The sequence below is a fragment of the Oncorhynchus masou genome, chromosome 7, assembly GCF_036934945.1.
Source record: "Oncorhynchus masou masou isolate Uvic2021 chromosome 7, UVic_Omas_1.1, whole genome shotgun sequence".
NCBI classification, from domain to species: domain Eukaryota; kingdom Metazoa; phylum Chordata; class Actinopteri; order Salmoniformes; family Salmonidae; genus Oncorhynchus; species Oncorhynchus masou.
In genome coordinates, this window is record NC_088218.1 from 4,903,093 (window position 1) to 4,926,457 (window position 23,365).

The 23,365-nt window shown below is 47.7% G+C and overlaps 2 protein-coding genes and 1 pseudogene across 3 annotated transcripts in view; 1 reads left to right on the forward strand and 2 right to left on the reverse strand.

The window, feature by feature from the left end:
- The window catches only part of LOC135543137 (general transcription factor 3C polypeptide 3-like), a 22,006-nt gene extending 16,061 nt beyond the window's left edge, over positions 1 to 5,945 (reverse strand). Inside the window, exons 1-7 of the mRNA XM_064970214.1 lie at positions 5,735 to 5,945; positions 5,471 to 5,582; positions 5,023 to 5,291; positions 4,636 to 4,759; positions 934 to 1,125; positions 350 to 515; positions 67 to 214 (exon numbers count right to left, since the gene is read on the reverse strand). Coding sequence (XP_064826286.1) covers positions 67 to 214; positions 350 to 515; positions 934 to 1,125; positions 4,636 to 4,759; positions 5,023 to 5,291; positions 5,471 to 5,582; positions 5,735 to 5,833 — 1,110 coding nt within the window. The 5' untranslated portion in view covers positions 5,834 to 5,945. The remainder of the gene's footprint in view (positions 1 to 66; positions 215 to 349; positions 516 to 933; positions 1,126 to 4,635; positions 4,760 to 5,022; positions 5,292 to 5,470; positions 5,583 to 5,734) is intronic.
- A 301-nt stretch (positions 5,946 to 6,246) lies between these two features.
- Positions 6,247 to 9,057, forward strand: LOC135543139 (PEST proteolytic signal-containing nuclear protein-like). 2 transcript variants are annotated; one of them, XM_064970215.1, is made up of 5 exons: positions 6,247 to 6,324; positions 7,051 to 7,274; positions 7,357 to 7,431; positions 8,168 to 8,220; positions 8,772 to 9,057. In XM_064970215.1, the coding sequence occupies exons 1-5, from the start codon at positions 6,276 to 6,278 to the stop codon at positions 8,884 to 8,886; spliced, it is 516 nt and encodes a 171-aa protein (XP_064826287.1). In that variant the 5' UTR covers positions 6,247 to 6,275; the 3' UTR covers positions 8,887 to 9,057. The 2 variants fall into 2 exon arrangements, with proteins under 2 accessions (XP_064826287.1, XP_064826288.1); XM_064970216.1 differs by having other exon boundaries at positions 7,054 to 7,274.
- A 479-nt stretch (positions 9,058 to 9,536) lies between these two features.
- Positions 9,537 to 23,117, reverse strand: LOC135543138 (interleukin-18 receptor accessory protein-like; annotated as a pseudogene).
- Between the last annotated feature and the right edge of the window lie 248 nt (positions 23,118 to 23,365).

Below are 23,365 nucleotides of genomic sequence, written 5' to 3' on the forward strand. Positions count from 1 at the left end.
ACACGCACACACACACACACACACACACACACACACACACACACACACACACACACACACACACACCTGAAGGGCCTTGTCGTGTTGGTGGTTGGCTATGTAGAGCTCAGCAGCCATGTTGATGCTCTCGTCTGTCACCAACTCTGGGTGTCTCCTCAGAGCCTCCTCCATCACCCCCATGGCTGACGGCAGGTCACTACTCTCATAGTAGCTTCTGGAGAGAGAACACACATCACCGTTACACACCCGTTGCCTGTGTGTATTGCCTGTGTCTATACAGGTGTGAATGAGTTCGTACAGTATCCGGTTGTGTGTTTCTGTGTACACGTGCATGGCGGACGAGCCTCACTTGGCCATGTCTCGTGACAGCTGCATGAAGTGCTCTCCGTCAGTAGGGGGCAGTAGGTTGAGGATACGACGGTACCCGTCCATGGACTGCTTGTGTTCCCCCACCTGCTCATACAGGCTGCAACGTTCCCATAGGTAGCGCACATTACTGGGGTCATACTTAATGGCTGAGAGAGAGGGAGGGAGACACAGACAGACAGACAGACAGACAGACAGACAGACAGACAGACAGACAGACAGACAGACAGACAGACAGACAGACAGAGAGAGACAGAGAGAGAGAGAGAGACAGACAGACAGAGAGAGACAGACAGACAGAGAGAGACAGGGGGAGACAGGGGGAGGAAGAAACGGTGATAGAGAAATGTGTTAGGAGACAATTATTTCAGTGAGGTTTCCATTGATTGATTGAAATTCTTAGATAATTCAAATGAGTAGCTCAAGCTGGAGACAACATTAGTTGGCCATCAGTATCAACCATCTCTAACTAGCAGTAAATCAATCAAATAAATAACATATTTTAGCAGTTTGAGGTCACGGGTCAGGGGTCAGAGGGCCGGGGTTAGAGGTCAGGGGTCACCTCACCTTTGGTGTAGCAGATGATGGCCTGCCTGATGTTGTCCTGCTCCAGAGACATGTCGGCCAGCTTGACCCACTCCTCACAGTCGCTGGGGTTGAGATGAGCAGCGATCAGGCCAAACTGTAGTGACTTCTCCATGTCCCCCTGGTCTTCATAGATCATAGCCAGGGTGGAGAAGGGCTCGTAGGCCAGCGGGGCTGGTGGGAGAACGGTGAATACAAGGGTTAGGTGGGACTCAACTTTAGTCAGCGTTTAACAGGAAGGCCTCCCTCATTGACACTCCCTGGTTAATATATATATTTTTAAAGACAGCTTTGATGAATTCAGATCAGTCAGTAATGCTGCATTCATGACAAGTCGGAAACTCTGAACCTCCCAGTTAAAATTAACATAAGCCATTAGGGTAGAGCTACCGATTGGATGATTCTGATACTTTCCAAGTGGGAAATTCAAATATCATCTTTCTCAGAGTTTTCAGTTTCCTAGTTACAGCATGTCCTGGATGCAGCATAAGTCTCTACAATGACTTTTGTGAATTGAGATGGCTACTATAGCAGTGTCCCTGTCTGTTCCTCCTCTGGCCTGAACACTACCCATCCTGTCTGATGATCTCCTCTGTCCTGAACACTACCCTGTCTGATGATCTCCTCTGTCCTGAACACTACCCATCCTGTCTGATGATGTCCTCTGTCCTGAACACTACCCATCCTGTCTGATGATCTCCTCTGTCCTGAACACTACCTACCCTGTCTGATGATCTCCTCTGTCCTGAACACTACCCATCCTGTCTGATGATCTCCTCTGTCCTGAACACTACCCATCCTGTCTGATGATCTCCTCTGTCCTGAACACTACCTACCCTGTCTGATGATCTCCTCTGTCCTGAACACTACCCATCCTGTCTGATGATCTCCTCTGTCCTGAACACTACCCATCCTGTCTGATGATCTCCTCTGTCCTGAACACTACCTACCCTGTCTGATGATCTCCTCTGTCCTGAACACTACCTACCCTGTCTGATGATCTCCTCTGTCCTGAACACTACCCATCCTGTCTGATGATGTCCTCTGTCCTGAACACTACCTACCCTGTCTGATGATCTCCTCTGTCCTGAACACTACCTACCCTGTCTGATGATGTCCTCTGTCCTGAACACTACCCATCCTGTCTGATGATCTCCTCTGTCCTGAACACTACCTACCCTGTCTGATGATGTCCTCTGTCCTGAACACTACCTACCCTGTCTGATGATCTCCTCTGTCCTGAACACTACCCATCCTGTCTGATGATCTCCTCTGTCCTGAACACTACCCATCCTGTCTGATGATGTCCTCTGTCCTGAACACTACCTACCCTGTCTGATGATCTCCTCTGTCCTGAACACTACCCATCCTGTCTGATTATCTCCTCTGTCCTGAACACTACCCATCCTGTCTGATGATCTCCTCTGTCCTGAACACTACCTACCCTGTCTGATGATGTCCTCTGTCCTGAACACTACCTACCCTGTCTGATGATCTCCTCTGTCCTGAACACTACCCATCCTGTCTGATGATCTCCTCTGTCCTGAACACTACCTACCCTGTCTGATGATCTCCTCTGTCCTGAACACTACCTACCCTGTCTGATGATCTCCTCTGTCCTGAACACTACCTACCCTGTCTGATGATCTCCTCTGTCCTGAACACTACCCATCCTGTCTGATGATGTCCTCTGTCCTGAACACTACCTACCCTGTCTGATGATCTCCTCTGTCCTGAACACTACCTACCCTGTCTGATGATCTCCTCTGTCCTGAACACTACCTACCCTGTCTGATGATGTCCTCTGTCCTGAACACTACCTACCCTGTCTGATGATCTCCTCTGTCCTGAACACTACCCATCCTGTCTGATGATCTCCTCTGTCCTGAACACTACCTACCCTGTCTGATGATGTCCTCTGTCCTGAACACTACCTACCCTGTCTGATGGTGTCCTCTGTCCTGAACACTACCTACCCTGTCTGATGATCTCCTCTGTCCTGAACACTACCTACCCTGTCTGATGATCTCCTCTGTCCTGAACACTACCCATCCTGTCTGATGATCTCCTCTGTCCTGAACACTACCCATCCTGTCTGATGATCTCCTCTGTCCTGAACACTACCCACCCTGTCTGTTCCTCCTCTGTCCTGAACACTACCCACCCTGTCTGATGATGTCCTCTGTCCTGAACACTACCCACCCTGTCTGATGATGTCCTCTGTCCTGAACACTACCCATCCTGTCTGATGATCTCCTCTGTCCTGAACACTACCTACCCTGTCTGATGATGTCCTCTGTCCTGAACACTACCTACCCTGTCTGATGATCTCCTCTGTCCTGAACACTACCCATCCTGTCTGATGATCTCCTCTGTCCTGAACACTACCCATCCTGTCTGATGATCTCCTCTGTCCTGAACACTACCCATCCTGTCTGATGATCTCCTCTGTCCTGAACACTACCTACCCTGTCTGATGATCTCCTCTGTCCTGAACACTACCCATCCTGTCTGATGATCTCCTCTGTCCTGAACACTACCCATCCTGTCTGATGATCTCCTCTGTCCTGAACACTACCCATCCTGTCTGATGATCTCCTCTGTCCTGAACACTACCCATCCTGTCTGATGATCTCCTCTGTCCTGAACACTACCCACCCTGTCTGATGATCTCCTCTGTCCTGAACACTACCCATCCTGTCTGATGATCTCCTCTGTCCTGAACACTACCTACCCTGTCTGATGATCTCCTCTGTCCTGAACACTACCCATCCTGTCTGATGATCTCCTCTGTCCTGAACACTACCCATCCTGTCTGATGATCTCCTCTGTCCTGAACACTACCTACCCTGTCTGATGATCTCCTCTGTCCTGAACACTACCTACCCTGTCTGATGATCTCCTCTGTCCTGAACACTACCTACCCTGTCTGATGATGTCCTCTGTCCTGAACACTACCTACCCTGTCTGATGATCTCCTCTGTCCTGAACACTACCCATCCTGTCTGATGATCTCCTCTGTCCTGAACACTACCCATCCTGTCTGATGATCTCCTCTGTCCTGAACACTACCCATCCTGTCTGATGATCTCCTCTGTCCTGAACACTACCTACCCTGTCTGATGATGTCCTCTGTCCTGAACACTACCTACCCTGTCCGATGATCTCCTCTGTCCTGAACACTACCCATCCTGTCTGATGATCTCCTCTGTCCTGAACACTACCCATCCTGTCTGATGATCTCCTCTGTCCTGAACACTACCTACCCTGTCTGATGATCTCCTCTGTCCTGAACACTGCCTACCCTGTCTGATGATCTCCTCTGTCCTGAACACTACCCATCCTGTCTGATGATGTCCTCTGTCCTGAACACTACCTACCCTGTCTGATGATGTCCTCTGTCCTGAACACTACCTACCCTGTCTGATGATCTCCTCTGTCCTGAACACTACCTACCCTGTCTGATGATCTCCTCTGTCCTGGAACACTACCTACCCTGTCTGATGATCTCCTCTGTCCTGAACACTACCTACCCTGTCTGATGATCTCCTCTGTCCTGAACACTACCATCCTGTCTGATGATGTCCTCTGTCCTGAACACTACCTACCCTGTCTGATGATCTCTTCTGTCCTGAACACTACCTACCCTGTCTGATGATCTCCTCTGTCCTGAACACTACCTACCCTGTCTGATGATCTCCATACACATCAGGACGGCGTCCTCCTTGTCTCCGCGGGCGTAACGGATGTTGGCTTCTCCCATGAGGCCCCTTAGGGCCCGGGGCAGCTTGCTGCGGTTACGTCTCTCCTGAACAGTACACAATCACCATCAATAGTCCCATGTCAACAAACACTGCAGCCTGACCAAGTGTAACAGAGGTGTTTCAGTGAACCAGGCTCAAATGGTGACTAGCCTAACTCTGCCTGAGACGAGCCATAATTAAACTAGTATTGCATACACAACACATCTATTTGTCAAACTATGGCTAACTGATCTAATGTCAATGCTCAGAGGGCTAGCAGTCTTGTGAACCCTGTTAGAATGAAGACGGGCCTTTATCTAATTTTCACCTTCATCATCTTCTTGTTCTCTCGGTTAAGCTCCATTTCCAGAGCAAAGACATCCCCAGCTGAGGGCCCTTCCTCATCTCCCTTAGCTTCAACCTTCCTCTCCTCCTCTGAATCCTCCTCTTCCTCTTCTTCATAATCGTCATCGTTGTCTTCATCCTCCTCCTCATCCTCCTCCTCCTCTTCCTCAGTCTGTTCAGTCTCTGTTCCCTCCCCCATCATCGAGGCAAAAGCCTTCTGGACAGAGGGGCTGACGCCTTCCTCGGGATCCGCTGGCAAGGACAGAAGAGGTGGATAGTTGGCATACAACAATGACTTGACTGGAATTGCTTAAGAAGACATGAAGAGTGCCTAGGCTTTAGCTCAGCGGGCTAATACAAGATTGTGGGAAGCAGAATATCCATGTTCCGAACCCAAGCAGTCACATGACTGAACAAGTGGAAACACACACCTGCGGGCCGTTTTTTAGAACATTTTCTCGGACTGCGGCCGTGGGAAGTGCTGGGGAGAGTGTCATCTGGTCCAATCTCTTCATCTTCCTCTGAAAGCCCTTCGTTCGATACCTGAGAGAAAAGATCCGAGATGAGATGCTTTCAACACAGGCATTCGTGAAAGGCGTTCCAGTAGCACATATATCATTGCGAGCTCCAAAACTTGTTCACAAGTTTGATCTGTTCAACGTTAATACAGCATGCAGAGTAGATGTCCCACTTACCTTCAATTTAGCTTTTCTTTCCTCTCTCCGTATTTCAAACTCCTCGAATGAAATTCTTCCCTCCAGGTAGTCAATGAGCTCTGAGCTGAACGCCGACATCTCACCGACTAACTAAAACGATTTATGGTGTTTAAAAACACGTAAAACAATGATGATAATGCTCATTGTAAACATTTCATTTTGACAACACGAGTGGCACCGGCGACTGTTAATGACGTCATTTCAAAACGACAGAAGTTCTTCTTCGACACTTCAAAAGGTAGATGTGTAAATCGTTACACACCGCCACCTATCGATTAATGCATGAACCACAAAAATACTCATAAACAAACAGAGACAAATGCACACATAAAGTATCTGATAACGATAATACATTGGTATATTATTCTTTGATGATTTTGGTATGAATCATTGGGAGTAAATTCGTTTTTGGTTGTTGTTGTTGTGGTCAGACAATTCCTATTCCAGAACGACAGGTGGCGCTGTTCTGTACCATCTCGTTAGAGAAATCCTATTCGCTTCTTCCATCGTCACTGATGTTATGGCGGACTACAACAAGCACAGCAGCAAGCGGCTCTCCGATGATGGAGGTGATATTAGTACATCTTTAGGGGCAATGTATCGCTGTCTTGTCGAAATAAGACTAGAAGTATAACGTTACATCGACCACCTGTAACTAATTCAACATTCCCATGCTCATCGTGTCCGCTTGTGAACGGGGCTTCGGCCTGTCCCCATTCAGCTAGCAGCCATTGATGTAACGTTAGCAGGCTTCCAATGAAACTAGATAGCTGGTTTTATTAGCTAGCTAGCTTTACGCGAGATCACTAGGTTAGCCATTGCAGCTGCTCATGTATGATGGAGCAATGTTTACGATTGTTTTTCAAATACTTTTGTCAGTAAACACAACTAATATGGGCTTCACTTGGCATGCAGTAAGTTTCAAAAAGAAGACACATTTAGCTAGCTAAGACAGATAAATGCATAGGATGCAACATGCGTTGAACGTAAAAAAAATATGTAACATGATATGCAATAAACTATAGGATATGCATGCACATATGCTATGTGGCAAATTGCAATAGTGTTAAAATAACTAGCTAGGTTTATGACCAAAATACCGACCATAACCGCAACAGTAGTGGGAGTGTTTGGTCCTTTCACACACCAACTTCCAAACAGGTTCACCCATAGAATTAGGAATTCCTTTAATAGGATCTCTATGGGTAACCCGGCAACCACTCCCAGGTAACAGTAGCTCATCCTTGGTTTCCCAGGCAACAGTTGCTCACCTTGGTAAGTTGTTTCGCCTCCAGCAGGACCGGAGGAGAAGGAAGGCAGTGTGAAAACTAAGACTGTCTCTTCCAGCACTGGAGGAGGGGGGAAACGCTCGGCCCAGGAGGTCAGCCCTGGCCCGGGGAAGGTGTCCACCTCCAGCCACCCGGTACCCCCAGCCCCCAAAGTCTCCAAGATAGGATTTGGTCTGATCAGCCAGCCTATAAAGAAGCCTGCGCCCATCTCCATCAAGCTGGGTGCTAGTGTGAGTACCATTAGGGTTAGTGTGTGTGTGACATCTATCTCAGTGTGTGTGGTTGACAGATGTGTGTCTCTCTCCATTTTAGAAACCCAAAGAGCCTGTACCTGTACCTGCCAAGAAACCAGCTCTGGCCTCGGTTTTCAATGTCGACTCTGATGATGTGAGTTAAGGCGTCAGCATGCTTCATTTCGGCTGGCACCTAGCCAAACCCAACAAACCGTGTGCTTGCATACTCCCTTAAAAGAACTTTGCTGGAAAAATTAGAAAAAAGCTGCAATAGGACTGCTTGTCCATTTTGAGACACCATAGCCAGTATACGCTTCCTCAAAATAGTCAGAATAAAAATTAAAAATAACTCTAGAAATGTAATTAGTTCTTTGCTGAGGAGATCTTAGTCTCATATGTTTACACCTAACTAAGATGTTTCTTGCAGTATTTTTCAAAGAAATGTAATTTCTCATTGAATGACAAAGACTTTACTGAAGAATCCCTACTGTTAACCAATCAGAGACGAAGGGGCGTACACTTCCGCTCCGAACTTCGGCTTGCCTCTAGAAAAAATGTTGTGTACCCGAACACCTGAAAAACCATTCACCGAAATCCAAAACAAACAAAAATGTCACAAAATGGCGTCACAATATATGCACAAACTGTTTTGGCTGGGAAGCATGCTGACGCCTTCATACACACACACACACACACACACACACACACACACACACACACACACACACACACACACACACACACACACACACACACACACACACACACACACAATATTCCAATAGGTTAGTAGGTTGTGCAAACAAACTGTCATATGCAGTGAAACATCAATGTTGATGCCTGTGCTCTAACCACAGAGTTGTAATAACAGCTGTTTTCTCCTCTGACAGAGTGAGGAGGAGATGCCTGCAGAAGCCAAGATGAGGATGAAGAACATTGGCAGGTAAGAAGCACAACGTTTGAATTATTATCTCAAAATGTTTTTACAACATCTCACAAATGTTATCTGAAATTCCAGGTGTTCTGACATAATACAGTGTTCATAAATCACTGAAATGTAATGTACCTATTCCTAGATCCCTGTCAAGTATTCTAGTGTGCTTCTCTGAAACAGCATCCTATTGCCTATTAGTTAACTGATATTGACCACTTTGGAGAGACCTCTGGCCCAAAGTATGGCACTATATAGGGAATCGCTTACAATTTTGTGTGGATTTGAACCAGGCGTAATGACCACACGTGTTTGCAAGGGTCATTTGAGGACCTACTACTAATCAATGTGATTAACATTTACATTTAAGTCATTTAGCAGACGCTCTTATCCAGAGCGACTTACAAATTGGTGAATTCACCTTCTGACATCCAGTGGAACAGCCACTTTACAATAGTGCATCATGTGATGTTTTCATTTTGGTCAACGCACCAGTTCTGACCGCAGTGGTTTCAAGAACCTTTAGGTCCACTACCACACATAACTCTCTATGTTCACCTCAGGGAGACGCCCACGTCAGCAGGCCCCAACTCCTTCAACAAGGGGAAGCAGGGATTCTCCGACCACCAGAAGCTCTGGGAGAGGAAGCTCAAGTCTCAGACGGACACTGACCAATAGGGCTCCGCCTCATTGGTTATTAGTCACAGTAAGACCAGTAGGGCTCGGCCTTACTGGGTTGCTAATGACAACAGTCAAACTGCACACCGTGTTTGCTTTTGTGTGGAATGATGTCACCTTGATTGAGTGCTTTTTCTCTTCGTTTGTCTGTTGACGATGGTGTAAAAACAATGTACATACTGCTATGTAATGATGGTGAGACATTTGTGCTATCAAGCATATTTTTTGTTTTGTTTTAAACGTGTGTGTGTGTGTGTGTGTGTGTGTGTGTGTGTGTGTGTGTGTGTGTGTGTGTGTGTGTGTGTGTGTGTGTGTGTGTGTGTGTGTGTGTGTGTGTGGGTGTGTGTGTGTGTGTGTGTGTGTGTGTGTGTGTTATATAGCAGACTGGAGTGGGTGTAGTTCAGAGCAATGAGGATACATTTTGGGAAAGGGAACTTCAAGACAACTTAATAATAGTTTGACTCATCTAGGATATATCACTACTTTATAACAGTCCTAATAGGGTTTTGAACCCTGGCCTTCCCCTCAGTTATACACCGTCTGTCATGCCTTTACAGAGTGATCCCAGACAGGAACCATTTCTCCCATGTCTGAGGTTGACATGTAGAAATATTCATATTAGGACAATAAACTTACATTCAATTCCAAAATGAAATGTATTTTTTAATGATATTTGTGCAACAACAAAAAAAAGCAATTGAACCACAATGCACATACCAGTGTATCATATACATTCTTCAAATGCATAAATAATGTAAAGCCTCAATGACAATCTTGATGATGTTACTGGGTATAAGAAGAGGAGCGGAGGACAGTAATTATCAAAGATGGTTATAACTAAACCAAGATAGATCACACCCTGTCGTTTCAAAGGGGGAATGAATGAGCCGTAGTGGGCAGAACAAGTGGATGCTTCACATTTATACACCCGGTGAAATATCGGTCTCATTGTTCTATCTGTGGTATTATATTCTTTCAAAATGGAAAGACGTCACGCATTTTTTCCTTCACATAAAGAAACTAATTATTCCGCTGTCAACAGCTGTCTTTAACTGTAGCTTATGCAAGTATGTTTGGTCTTTCTCTGTACTGTAGTTCGTTTGTAATATTTACCTTTATTTAACCAGGCAAGTCAGTTAAGAACAAATTCTTATTTTCAATGACAGCCTAGGAACAGTGGGTTAACTGCCTGTTCAGGGGCAGAACGACAGATTTTGTACCTTGTCAGCTCGGGGGTTTGAACTTGCAACCTTTCGGTTACTAGTCCAACGCTCTAACCACTAGGCTACACTGCTCTAACCACTAGGCTACACTGCCGCCCCATATAAATAAATAAATACTCTACCTCTTCTGGGGTGTATTAACTAGGAAACAAACAGAACTCAACAGGAGCAAGAAAAACGGGGACAGAACTTGAATTTGTCGAATAGAAAGTAGTTTTCGTTGCAAAACATTTTCCGTTTGCCAAAGGTTTTGCTATGGTCCAAAACCCTATGCTACGGTGTGCTTTAAGGATTCTGATCTGTAGCACAGTTATTGGAGAAAAAACCTGACCTGGTTGGTTTAAAAGACCAATTACTGAAAAACGAATACACCCAGGATCTGCATTGACTGCTATTTACCAGGAGCCACTGCTTTGACTGCTGTTTACCTCCTGGAACCTGGTAACCACGACGTTACCAGGTTCCAGGAGGTAACAACACATTCTCAGAAGCAACAGCCATGAAACCACAGGTCCCTCAACCCCAAAAAAATATATATACAAGGTGTCAAGTTACTGGAGAACCGCCCTAACGACTACAAAACAGTCCCTCTGTCCTGGATGTCTGTGTGTCTGTCTAACAGTGTCTGTGTGTCTGTCCCAGTCCCACTCTGGGCTGGCATGGCCTTGTGGAGGGATCTCCAGAACCGTGATCCAGAGTTGGAGCTAGTTATCATCCTTCCCTGGTCCTGGGGGGTCCAGCGCAGAGCAGGCAGGACTCTGATGGCCCTCCGAACTAGTGGGGGCAGCGGTGAGGCTGGAGTCACCATGCCCAGGGTGTGAGACAGGGGTAGAGATAGAGGCCTGCTGCTGGTTGGGCTGGTGGTGCTGGGGCTAGGACTGGTGTTGGGGCTGGTGGGGCTAGGACTGGTGTTGGGGCTGGTGGGGCTAGGACTGGTGTTGGGGCTGGTGGGGCTAGGACTGGTGTTGGGAATGGTGCTGGTCCAGATGAGGATGAGTCTGAAGTGTGGGTCTTGTTGTAAGGCTCTGATGCCCGTCTCCAGTTCAAACAGACAGGTACTGGCCAGGTAGTCAGGACTCAGGACACACACCAGTCGCCTGCTGCTGCGGATCGCACACACCACATCCTCTGTATACGCTAAAGCACAGAACACACAAACACAAAACCACACAAGTGTCATGCTTGGCAGGGTGACATGATAGTTATGCAGACTGTCAAAGTCTGACAGTAAAACTGACTCTGTGAACCACACATTCTTCAGAATACATTTCATTTGAAAGCTGCCATCTCTAGGCCAACTGTACATTCAACAGTAATGTTTTACAGTCTACTCTGTTAATGTGACTGTTTCTATTCACATGGCCTGCTCAACTATAACCTGATCCTAGATCAGTTTGTGCAGTATAGCCAACTCCTATGGGCGTTGGCTGACTCTAAAGCACAAACTGGTCTGGGACCAGACTAATATGTGTCCTAAATGGCAGCCTTTCTCTATATATAGTACCCTACGTTTTAGTTGTACACTAAATAGGGAATAGGATGCCATTTGGGATGCACACTAGAACCCACCTCCGCCCGGCAGCAGGTCTCTCTCCAGCAGAAAGAGGTGGTACCCCCACTGCCCCTCCAGAACCCTGGGCAGGAGCACCTCCAGCGCCTCCTCTCTTCCTCCTCTTCCTCCCCCCGCCTCAGAGGAAGAGCAGGGCACGTAGGACACAAAGGCATCATATTCCTTGTCATCTACAGAGTCAATACAGGGAAGGAGAGAGAAGAGACATTCAGGTTACAGGGTCAATACAGGGAAGGAGACAGAAGAGACCCAGGTTACAGGGTCAATACAGGGAAGGAGAGAGAAGAGACCCAGGTTACAGGGTCAATACAGGGAAGGAGACAGAAGAGACCCAGGTTACAGAGTCAATACAGGGAAGGAGACAGAAGAGACCCAGGTTACAGGGTCAATACAGGGAAGGAGACAGAAGAGACCCAGGTTACAGGGTCAATACAGGGAAGGAGAGAGAAGAGACCCAGGTTACAGGGTCAATACAGGGAAGGAGAGAGAAGAGACATTCAGGTTACAGTGTCAATACAGGGAAGGAGACAGAAGAGACATTCATCTACAGGGTCAATACAGGGAAGGAGACAGAAGAGACCCAGGTTACAGAGTCAATACAGGGAAGGAGACAGAAGAGACCCAGGTTACAGAGTCAATACAGGGAAGGAGACAGAAGAGACCCAGGTTACAGAGTCAATACAGGGAAGGAGAGAGAAGAGACCCAGGTTACAGGGTCAATACAGGGAAGGAGACAGAAGAGACATTCAGGTCACAGGGTCAATACAGGGAAGGAGACAGAAGAGACCCAGGTTACAGGGTCAATACAGGGAAGGAGACAGAAGAGACATTCAGGTCACAGGGTCAATACAGGGAAGGAGACAGAAGAGACCCAGGTTACAGAGTCAATACAGGGAAGGAGACAGAAGAGACATTCGGGTCACAGGGTCAATACAGGGAAGGAGACAGAAGAGACCCAGGTTACAGAGTCAATACAGGGAAGGAGACAGAAGAGACCCAGGTTACAGGGTCAATACAGGGAAGGAGACAGAAGAGACCCAGGTTACAGAGTCAATACAGGGAAGGAGAGAGAAGAGACATTCAGGTTACAGTGTCAATACAGGGAAGGAGACAGAAGAGACCCAGGTTACAGAGTCAATACAGGGAAGGAGACAGAAGAGACCCAGGTTACAGGGTCAATACAGGGAAGGAGAGAGAAGAGACCCAGGTTACAGGGTCAATACAGGGAAGGAGACAGAAGAGACATTCATCTACAGGGTCAATACAGGGAAGGAGAGAGAAGAGACATTCATCTTCAGAGTCAATACAGGGAAGGAGACAGAAGAGACATTCATCTACAGAGTCAATACAGGGAAGGAGAGAGAAGAGACCCAGGTTACAGGGTCAATACAGGGAAGGAGACAGAAGAGACATTCAGGTTACAGAGTCAATACAGGGAAGGAGACAGAAGAGACATTCATCTACAGGGTCAATACAGGGAAGGAGACAGAAGAGACATTCATCTTCAGAGTCAATACAGGGAAGGAGACAGAAGAAACATTCAGGTTACAGGGTCAATACAGGGAAGGAGACAGAAGAGACATTCATCTACAGGGTCAATACAGTTTATTGATGAATCATTGAAAATTAGGTGTTCTTTTTTATTTCAATTTGAACTGACCCCAACCCTTTTTTAAACACATAATACAACACATCGTACTGCAGTGATCACAGTTAGGACAGTGATGACAGTTAGGACATTGATGGCAGTGATGACAGTTAGGGCAGTGATCACAGTGATGCCAGTTAGGACAGTTAGGACAGTGATCACAGTTAGGATAGTGATGAAAGTTAGGACAGTGATGACATTCAGGGCAGTGATGACAGTGATGACAGTTAGGGCAGTGATGACAGTTAGGGCAGTTAGGGCAGTGATCACAGTTAGGGCAGTGATGACATTGATCACAGTTAGGGCAGTGATCAAAGTTAGGACAGTGATCACAGTTAGGGCAGTGATGACAGTTATGACAGTGATGACAGTTGTTAGGACAGTGATGACAGTTTTTATTTTATTTTACCTTTATTTAACTAGGCAAGTCAGTTCAGAACAAATTCTTATTTTCAATGACGGCCCAGGAACAGTGGGTTAAGTGCCTGTTCGGGGGTAGAACAACAGATTTGTACCTTGTCAGCTCGGGGGTTTGAACTTGCAACCTTCCGGTTACTAGTCCAACGCTCTAACCACTAGGCTACCCTGCCGCCCCAGTTAGGACAGTTATGACGTCATTTCAAAGAACTGACAACAACTGGCTTTCTTCCAGAACACCCAGCCATCTTTCTGTGTGGTTTGAGGTTGTAACTAGTCAAGTTGAAACAGTCATTTCCTGATGGCTAGATTTGAGGTTTGCCTAGATGCTAGATAGCTTTTATCTGGCAGTGTGTGTTTTCATGTGTGTGTAAGATTGGGAGTGGAGGAGATGGACACCATATAACAACCAATAGATACTTGGTAAGAGTGGGAGGAGAAAACCCAAAATTAAGATATCCTGTGATTTGTTTTCCTCATATCTTATCTTGTCTGTCTGTCTGTCTGTCTGTCTGTCTGTCTGTCTGTCTGTCTGTCTGTCTGTCTGTCTGTCTGTCTGTCTGCCTGTCTGTCTGTCTGTCTGTCTGTCTGTCTGTCTGTCTGTCTGTCTGTCTGTCTGAGTGAGTGAGTGAGTGAGTGAGTGAGTGAGTGAGTGAGTGAGTGAGTGAGTGAGTGAGTGAGTGAGATGTGTTTCTGACCTGTGGTGGTCTGTTTGTATGGGACGTAGATTCTGTAGAGAATAGAGATCTCTAGCCAGTAGACGTGCACTGTAATGCCAATCCCAGCTACAAACAGCAGAGACACCACCGGACACACTATCACCAGCACACGGGAAACTGAAACAATATTACAAAATACACATTATAAACTGGGTGGTTCCAGTCCTGAATGCTGATTGGCTGACAGCCGTATACCACAGAGATGACAAAACATGTATTTTTACTGCTCTAACTACATTGGTAACCAGTTTATAATATCAGTAAGGCACCTGGGGGGTTTGTGATATACTGCCAATATACCACGGCTAAAGGCTGTGTCCAGGCACTCCACATTGCGTCGTGTTTAAGAACAGCCCATAGCCGTGGTATATTGGCCACATACCCACACCCCCTCGGGCATTATTGTTTAATTATAACACATTGGAGCGTTGTTGTCTCAGATAACAGTATGACAAGATATGGTTATTAAGTAAAACGATACATTGCTAGTGTTCTCTGAAAAATGGATCTGACTCGTGGTAGGCTAACCTTGGTACCCAGAACCAAATCAGATGTAATGAGAGACTAGGGCTGCGTTCCAATCATCTCTACTTCCTCTAGATGTGTGAACTTGTTCATTACTCCCAACAAATTGAAAAGCATTGGATTGGACCAGGCAGGTGCCAGAAGGAGTTGTCATAAAACAGTCATTTCATTCAAAATCCATGAAGGCAAGTGAACAAGTGCACACTTGGGGAGAAAGGAGAGATGATTGAGATGCACCCCATCAGTATTCTTCTGGTACCTGCAGATTTCCTTGTCAGCCTGATGGTGGCGCTGCTGTTGCCTACAGAGTTCTGGGCCAGACAGGTGAAGGTGGAGTCGAGGTGTAGCTGGGTCACCTCCGGGATTTGAGCTGTCCTGGTGACCGTGAACTCAAACTCTTCAATACTCCTTTCCCACACCTGCCTGGAGAGGAAACAGAAGGTGACCCTCTGGTCGACTATGAAAAGCCAACTGACATTTACTCCTGAGGTGCTGACCTGTTGCACCCTTGACAACTAATGTGATTATTATTATTTGACCATGCTGGTCATTTATGAACATTTGAACATCTTGGCCATGTTCTGTTATAATCTCCACCCGGCACAGCCAGAAGAGGACTGGCCACCCCTCATAGCCTGGTTCCTCTCTAGGTTTCTTCCTAGGTTCTGGCCTTCCTAGGGTGTTTTTCCTAGCCACCGTGCTTCTACACCTGTATTGCTTGATGTTTGGGGTTTTAGGCTGGGTTTCTGTACAGCACTTTGAGATATCAGCTTATGTAGGAAGGGCTATATAAATAAATTTGAATTTGATTTGGTTGTTGCCCAAATGGCATCCTGTTCCCTATAAAGTACACTGTGCACTGTGTAGGGACTAGGGTGCCATTTTGGGACGTAGGCATAGCCTACAGTGATACACATTGTGATTTTAATGATAGGTAGGTGCCTGACTGAAAAAGGTTTAATGAATGAATCATTCATTCATTAATGTTAATGCTTAATATACAATAATACATGACAAGCATCAACAACAAAAATTAGATCCAACTCACTGTGCTTCCATCTCCATCAGTTTCATCATGCCTTCATGGTTGCTATGGGAACTGATCCACCACTGGACCACTGGGTCAAAGGTCCTCTGGAACCCAAAATGCACCTGACAGCTCAGATTATGAGGCTCCCCTGGGGAATAGAGGGTTGATATAAGGACTAGGTTGCATCCCCATTACCTGTATAGTGCACTACCTCATAGGGCTTTGGTCTAAAGTAGTGTACTACCCCATAGGTCTCTGGTCTAAAGTAGTGCACTACCCCATAGGTCTCTGGTCTAAAGTAGTGCACTACCCCATAGGTCTCTGGTCTAAAGTAGTGCACTACCCCATAGGTCTCTGGTCTAAAGTAGTGCACTACCCCATAGGGCTCTGGTCTAAAGTAGTGCACTACCCCATAAGTCTCTGGTCTAAAGTAGTGCACTACCCCATAAGTCTCTGGTCTAAAGTAGTGCACTACCCCATAGGGCTCTGGTCTAAAGTAGTGCACTACCCCATAGGTCTCTGGTCTAAAGTAGTGCACTACCACATAGGTCTCTGGTCTAAAGTAGTGCACTACCCCATAGGTCTCTGGTCTAAAGTAGTGCACTACCCCATAAGTCTCTGGTCTAAAGTAGTGCACTACCCCATAAGTCTCTGGTCTAAAGTAGTGCACTACCCCATAAGTCTCTGGTCTAAAGTAGTGCACTATATAGGGAATAAGTTGCCATTTAGGACTAAGCCATAAACTGGTGAAACACAATTATCATACTCTATACACCTGCCATCATCAAATCAATCATTCAACCTCAGGCTCTGCACTCACCCAGCTCCACGCCCTCCTTGTTGCCATGGGGATAAGTAATCTGTGGAGGGTCTTTGGTGTCAGCGGCTGTGGAGGTAAAAGTGACATTTACGAGAATGTGTGTGTACAGTATGTGTGCGTGCATGTGAACGAGCATGTGAGGTGTGTGTGCGATTCGTAAGTGCGTGCATGTGATCGTGCTTGTGTGGTGTGCGTTCATCTGAGCGCTCTTGTGTGGTGTGTGTTGGGAGGCAGAGCCTGCAGCGACAGTCCTCCCGTACTTACGTATGACCGAGACGTTAACAGATCTCCTGACTGTCCAGGGGATCCCGTTGTCTTCGTAGGTGTAGTCACAGAAATACACTGTAGCATCAATCACATAGACAGTACCCAGCAGAAGAGTATAACTGTCTTCCACAGAGATAGTCCTCTTATCCTGTAGCTCACACACAGGCCTGGCGTCCTGCAGAGAAACCCATGATGTAAAGCCATTATTCACTTGTTTGCCTGTTTCAGTCGTTTGTACGTTCGTCTATTTATTCCATACACGTGTTGACCTGTCACAGGTGAGTAGGTGTGTAACCGGGCACATGGGTGTGTAAGGCTTGTACTTGTGTTTACTAAAGGTTAGGAGTTTGTGTAAAGTCTTAGATGCAGTGGAATGATACCATCATTACATTCTGAAGAGAAACAAACATCAGGTAAAACCTGCCGTCTATCAATATACCACCCATCTACACACCCACCTACCCAACCAACCACCTACACACCCACCCACCCAACCACCCACCTACACACCCACCCACCTACACACCCACCCACCCACCCACCTACACACCCACCCAACCACCCACCTACACACCCACCCAACCACCCACCTACACACCCACCCACCCACCCACCCACCCACCTACACACCCACCCACCCACCCACCTACACACACACCCACCCACCCACCCACCTACACACCCACCCACCTACCCACCCACCCACCTAACCACCCACCTACACACCCACCCACCCAACCACCCACCTACACACCCACCCACCCAACCACCCACCTACACACCCACCCACCCACCCACCCACCTACACACCCACCCACCCACCCACCTACACACCCACCCAACCACCCACCTACACACCCAACCAACCACCCACCTACACACCCACCCACCCAACCACCCACCTACACACCCACCCACCCACCTACACACCCACCCACCCACCTACACACCCACACACCCACCCACCCACCCACCTACACACCCACCCACCCACCTACACACCCACCCAACCACCCACCTACACACCCACCCATCTACCCAACCACCCACCCACACACCCAACCACCCACCCCCCACCCACCCACCTACACACCCACCCACCCAACCACCCACCCACCCAACCACCCACCTACACACCCACCCAACCAACCACCCACCTACACACCCACCCAACCAACCACCCACCTACACACCCACCCACCCAACCACCCACCTACACACCCACCCAACCAACCACCCACCTACGCACCCACCTAACCAACCACCCACCTACCCATCTACCTACCTACACACCCACCCAACCAACCACCCACCCACCCAACCACCCACCTACACACCCACCCAACCAACCACCCACCTACGCATCCACCTAACCAACCACCCACCTACCCATCTACCTACCTACACACCCACCCAACCAACCACCCACCCACCCAACCACCCACCTACACACCCACCCACCCAACCACCCACCTACACACCCACCCAACCAACCACCCACCTACACACCCACCCAACCAACCACCCACCTACACACCCACCCAACCAACCACCCACCTACACACCCACCCACCCAACCACCCACCTACACACCCACCCACCTACGCACCCACCTAACCAACCACCCACCTACCCATCTACCTACCTACACACCCACCCAACCAACCACCCACCCACCCAACCACCCACCTACACACCCACCCAACCAACCACCCACCTACACACCCACCCAACCAACCACCCACCTACCCACCCACCCACCCAACCAACCACCCACCTACACACCCAACCAACCACCCACCTACCCATCTACCTACCTACACACCCACCCAACCAACCACCCACCTACCCATCTACCTACCTACACACCCACCCAACCAACCACCCACCTACCTACACACCCACCCAACCACCCACCCACCTACCCATCTACCGAATTACCCAACCAACCACCCACCCACCTACACACACACTCAACCAACCACCCACCTACCCACCTACCCATCTACCCACCTACCCAACCAACCACCCACCCACCTACACACCCACCCACCCATCCACCCAACCAACCAACCACCCACCTACCCATCTACCCATCTACCCAACCACCCACCTACCCATCTACCCACCTACCCAACCAACCACCCACCTACCCATCTACCCACCTACCCACCTACCCATCTACCCAACCAACCACCCACCCACCCACCCACCCACCCACCCATCCATCCATCCATCCAGCCACCTACCCAACCAACCACCCACCTACACACCCAACCAACCACCCACCTACCCACCCACCCACCCACCCACCCACCCACCCACCCACCCACCCATCCATTCATTCAACCATCCATCCATTCAACCATCCATCCATCCACCCAACCATCCATCCATTCATCCATCCAAAAATCTGCTGGAATAATCACCTTGTACCATGTGACCTCTGACCTCTGTGTCTGACATTTGATCCCAGGGCATGGGATCCTGCCACCTTTGCCCAGAACCAGAGTGACTCTGTTCTCCTCTGTGTCCCTGCACCCCAGGCTGGCCCTCTCCAGCACCTCCACATAGACGTGGATCACCATACCACTGTGATAAAAACAACACACATTCACACATTGTGTCTTGGAAAGGTCAAATATAGGCAAACTGTTTTTCAAAATCAAACCCAGGCAAACTGTTCAAAGTAAGAACCGAATTTGTACTGTCTTTGTGAAGGTGTTTTGGTCCTGAAGAGAATTCATGTAATGACGTGGCATGTTTTGGAGAGTTACACTACTTCACTTCATCCGTCCATTCCACCAAAGCTTCTCTCACTTCTGATCAAAAGGCAGGAAACAGAGAGAGGGGCCTATCCAAACAGAGTCAATACAGACTACCTACCCTGTGAAACAAAGAGAGGGGCCTACCCAAACAGAGTCAATACAGACTACCTACCCTGTGAAACAGAGAGAGGGGCCTACCCAAACAGAGTCAATACAGACTACCTACCCCGTGAAAACAGAGAGAGGGGCCTACCCAAACAGAGTCAATACAGACTACCAACCCTGTGAAACAGAGAGAGGGATCTACCCAAACAGAGTCAATACAGACTACCTACCCCTTGAAAACAGAGAGAGGGGCCTACCCAAACAGAGTCAATACAGACTACCAACCCTGTGAAAGAGAGGGGCCTACCCTAACAGAGTCAATACAGACTACCTACCCTGTGAAACAGAGAGAGGGATCTACCCAAACAGAGTCAATACAGACTACCTACCCCGTGAAAACAGAGAGGGGCCTACCCAAACAGAGTCAATACAGACTACCAACCCTGTGAAAGAGAGGGGCCTACCCTAACAGAGTCAATACAGACTACCTACCCTGTGAAACAGAGAGAGGGATCTACCCAAACAGAGTCAATACAGACTACCTACCCCGTGAAAACAGAGAGAGGGGCCTACCCAAACAGAGTCAATACAGACTACCAACCCTGTGAAAGAGAGGGGCCTACCCTAACAGAGTCAATACAGACTACCAACCCTGTGAAAGAGAGGGGCCTACCCTAACAGAGTCAATACAGACTACCTACCCTGTGAAACAGAGAGAGGGATCTACCCAAACAGAGTCAATACAGACTACCTACCCTGTGGAAACAGAGAGAGGGGCCTACCCTAACAGTCAATACAGGTGACCTACCCTGTGAAAGAGAAGGGGCCTACCCAAAGACCGTCAACAGACTACCTACCCTGTGTGGCATGTGTACTTCCCAGAGTCCTTTGCAGTAACGGTAGAGAACCAGAGCGCGTTCCCCCGTCTTGTCACGGCCCCGTCATCTCTGTCTCTGTTGGTTTCCCCTTCGGCCTTGGACCAATCAGCTTCCTCAGAGCTGGCTGTGATGTTGTAGAGGCGCTCACAGAGACCGGCGGACTGTGGTTTGGTACATTGCATGACAAACCCTCCCCAGAGAAAGCTTTGTAGCCGTACGTCTCTGAGCCTGGCTTCAAACCTACACGTGTCACACAAGAAAGACATCTCTCACTCCACACAGATCTATGTATAACGCAATTAATACTGACGGCATATGATAAGTCTATATGCACATGGAATATCTACCTGGTCAAATCTAGAAATGTTGTTTTATACAATTGTTTGATAATAAAGATAAGTACCTTCTTCCTTGTCCCAGCGACTTTCACAGAAGTATCTCTGCAGAAAACATGCCATGATTGCTAAAGCCAGTGACGGTCCAGGGTGCATCACTCCGTACCACTTCATTCATTCCAATATCCAACCCACCACTGCGTGTCATAACTGTGATCTGGGTTTCCTGGAAACAGAATCTCTTTCGCCACTCTAAAACCAGACAAATAGCTGTCAGTCCCTTCCTTTCCTAGTAAATGAAAAGGGACTCGTCTGAACTAGTTTCCCTACGTTCCACTACTCTGTTCTCATTTCGCCACTAGTCTGTGCAGCTCGCCTCTTAAGACGGTTGGAAACCAATCATATCTGATACTGGCTTCCCTCAGAGATGCACCATGTGAAAACATGACCACCAGTTTCCTGTGTCAACGTCCATTTCCTGGTTAGATGCAGAGAGCTCTACTTCTCTAGAAGTTTCACACCATCTCTGGGATTCTGTGCATCTGTGGGTAGACGGAGTGTGAAATGTGTATGTAAGGCTGATCTGTGATGTAAGAGAAGGCAGCTGTGGTACAAGTCCAAAACATTTATTGAAGCACAGTTTCAATACATTAGTAACACTGAACAGTGGTGAGTCTATAGACCAATACATTGCAAACAGAGTAGGGTGGACAGATATGTTCTGTAATGAATGATACAGGCTTTGGCACAGCCTCTCAAGACTTGGTTTGACATCTTTTGACAGAATCAGTGAGGCTGTGTCCCATATAGTCCACTACTTTTGACAGAATCAGTGAGGCTGTGTCCCATATAGTCCACTACTTTTGACAGAATCAGTGAGGCTGTGTCCCATATAGTCCACTACTTTTGACAGAATCAGTGAGGCTGTGTCCCATATAGTCCATTACTTTTGACAGAATCAGTGAGGCTGTGTCCCATATAGTCCATTACTTTTGACAGAATCAGTGAGGCTGTGTCCCATATAGTCCACTACTTTTGACAGAATCAGTGAGGCTGTGTCCCATATAGTCCATTACTTTTGACAGAATCAGTGAGGCTGTGTCCCATATAGTCCACTACTTTTGACCAGATCCTATAGACCCTAAGTACACTGTATGTCCAGGCTTAAATGCCCAAATAAAGGCTTAATAATGAATACCATCTCGATAAAACATAACTAAAACACCACGTACATTAACACAAAACAAGACAAATGCAATCAGTCGTAAAGGACTTCATCAACACATGTCACAATCCCATCTACTCATACTATGTGGATTATGAGACAATTCTTCATCTACATATCCTGTCTGGACATTCTGTTTACTGTTGTTCACCAGGTCAACTTCCTGGTTCGTGTCAATGTACTTGGTGATTCTATTGTGATTATTACCATAGCAGACTCCTACACACAGTCCTGTGAAATACCAGGGCCAAGGAATTCATGCATTTCTTCTCAATGTCATTTCTGTCTCATGTTTTGTTGGGAGTCAACGTAACTACACTGAGGTGTGACCTGCTGCTGTGGGTGGTCTTTCCTTGAATCTCTTAAAGGTTTTTTTGTGTGTGTGTGGGGGGGGGGTCTGGCCCCCGACTGGTGACAGAGAGAAACAGGTAGAGCGAGAAAGACAATTCTTCTGTCTACTAGACAAGCAGAGTCAATGGGTCTTAAAGTAGCTGTCCAGTGAAAATCTAAGCCCACACCATTCTGTTGCTGGGTTAAGCCCACACCATTCTGTTGCTGGGGTAAGCCCACACCATTCTGTTGCTGGGGTAAGCCCACACCATTCTGTTGCTGGGGTAAGCCCACACCATTCTGTTGCTGGGGTAAGCCCACACCATTCTGTTGCTGGGGTAAGCCCACACCATTCTGTTGCTGGGGTAAGCCCACACCATTCTGATGCTGGGTAAGCCCACACCATTCTGTTGCTGGGGTAAGCCCACACCATTCTGTTGCTGGGGTAAGCCCACACCATTCTGTTGCTGGGGTAAGCCCACACCATTCTGTTGCTGGGGTAAGCCCACACCATTCTGTTGCTGGGGTAAGCCCACACCATTCTGTTGCTGGGGTAAGCCCACACCATTCTGTTACTGGGGTAAGCCCACACCATTCTGTTGCTGGGGTAAGCCCACAC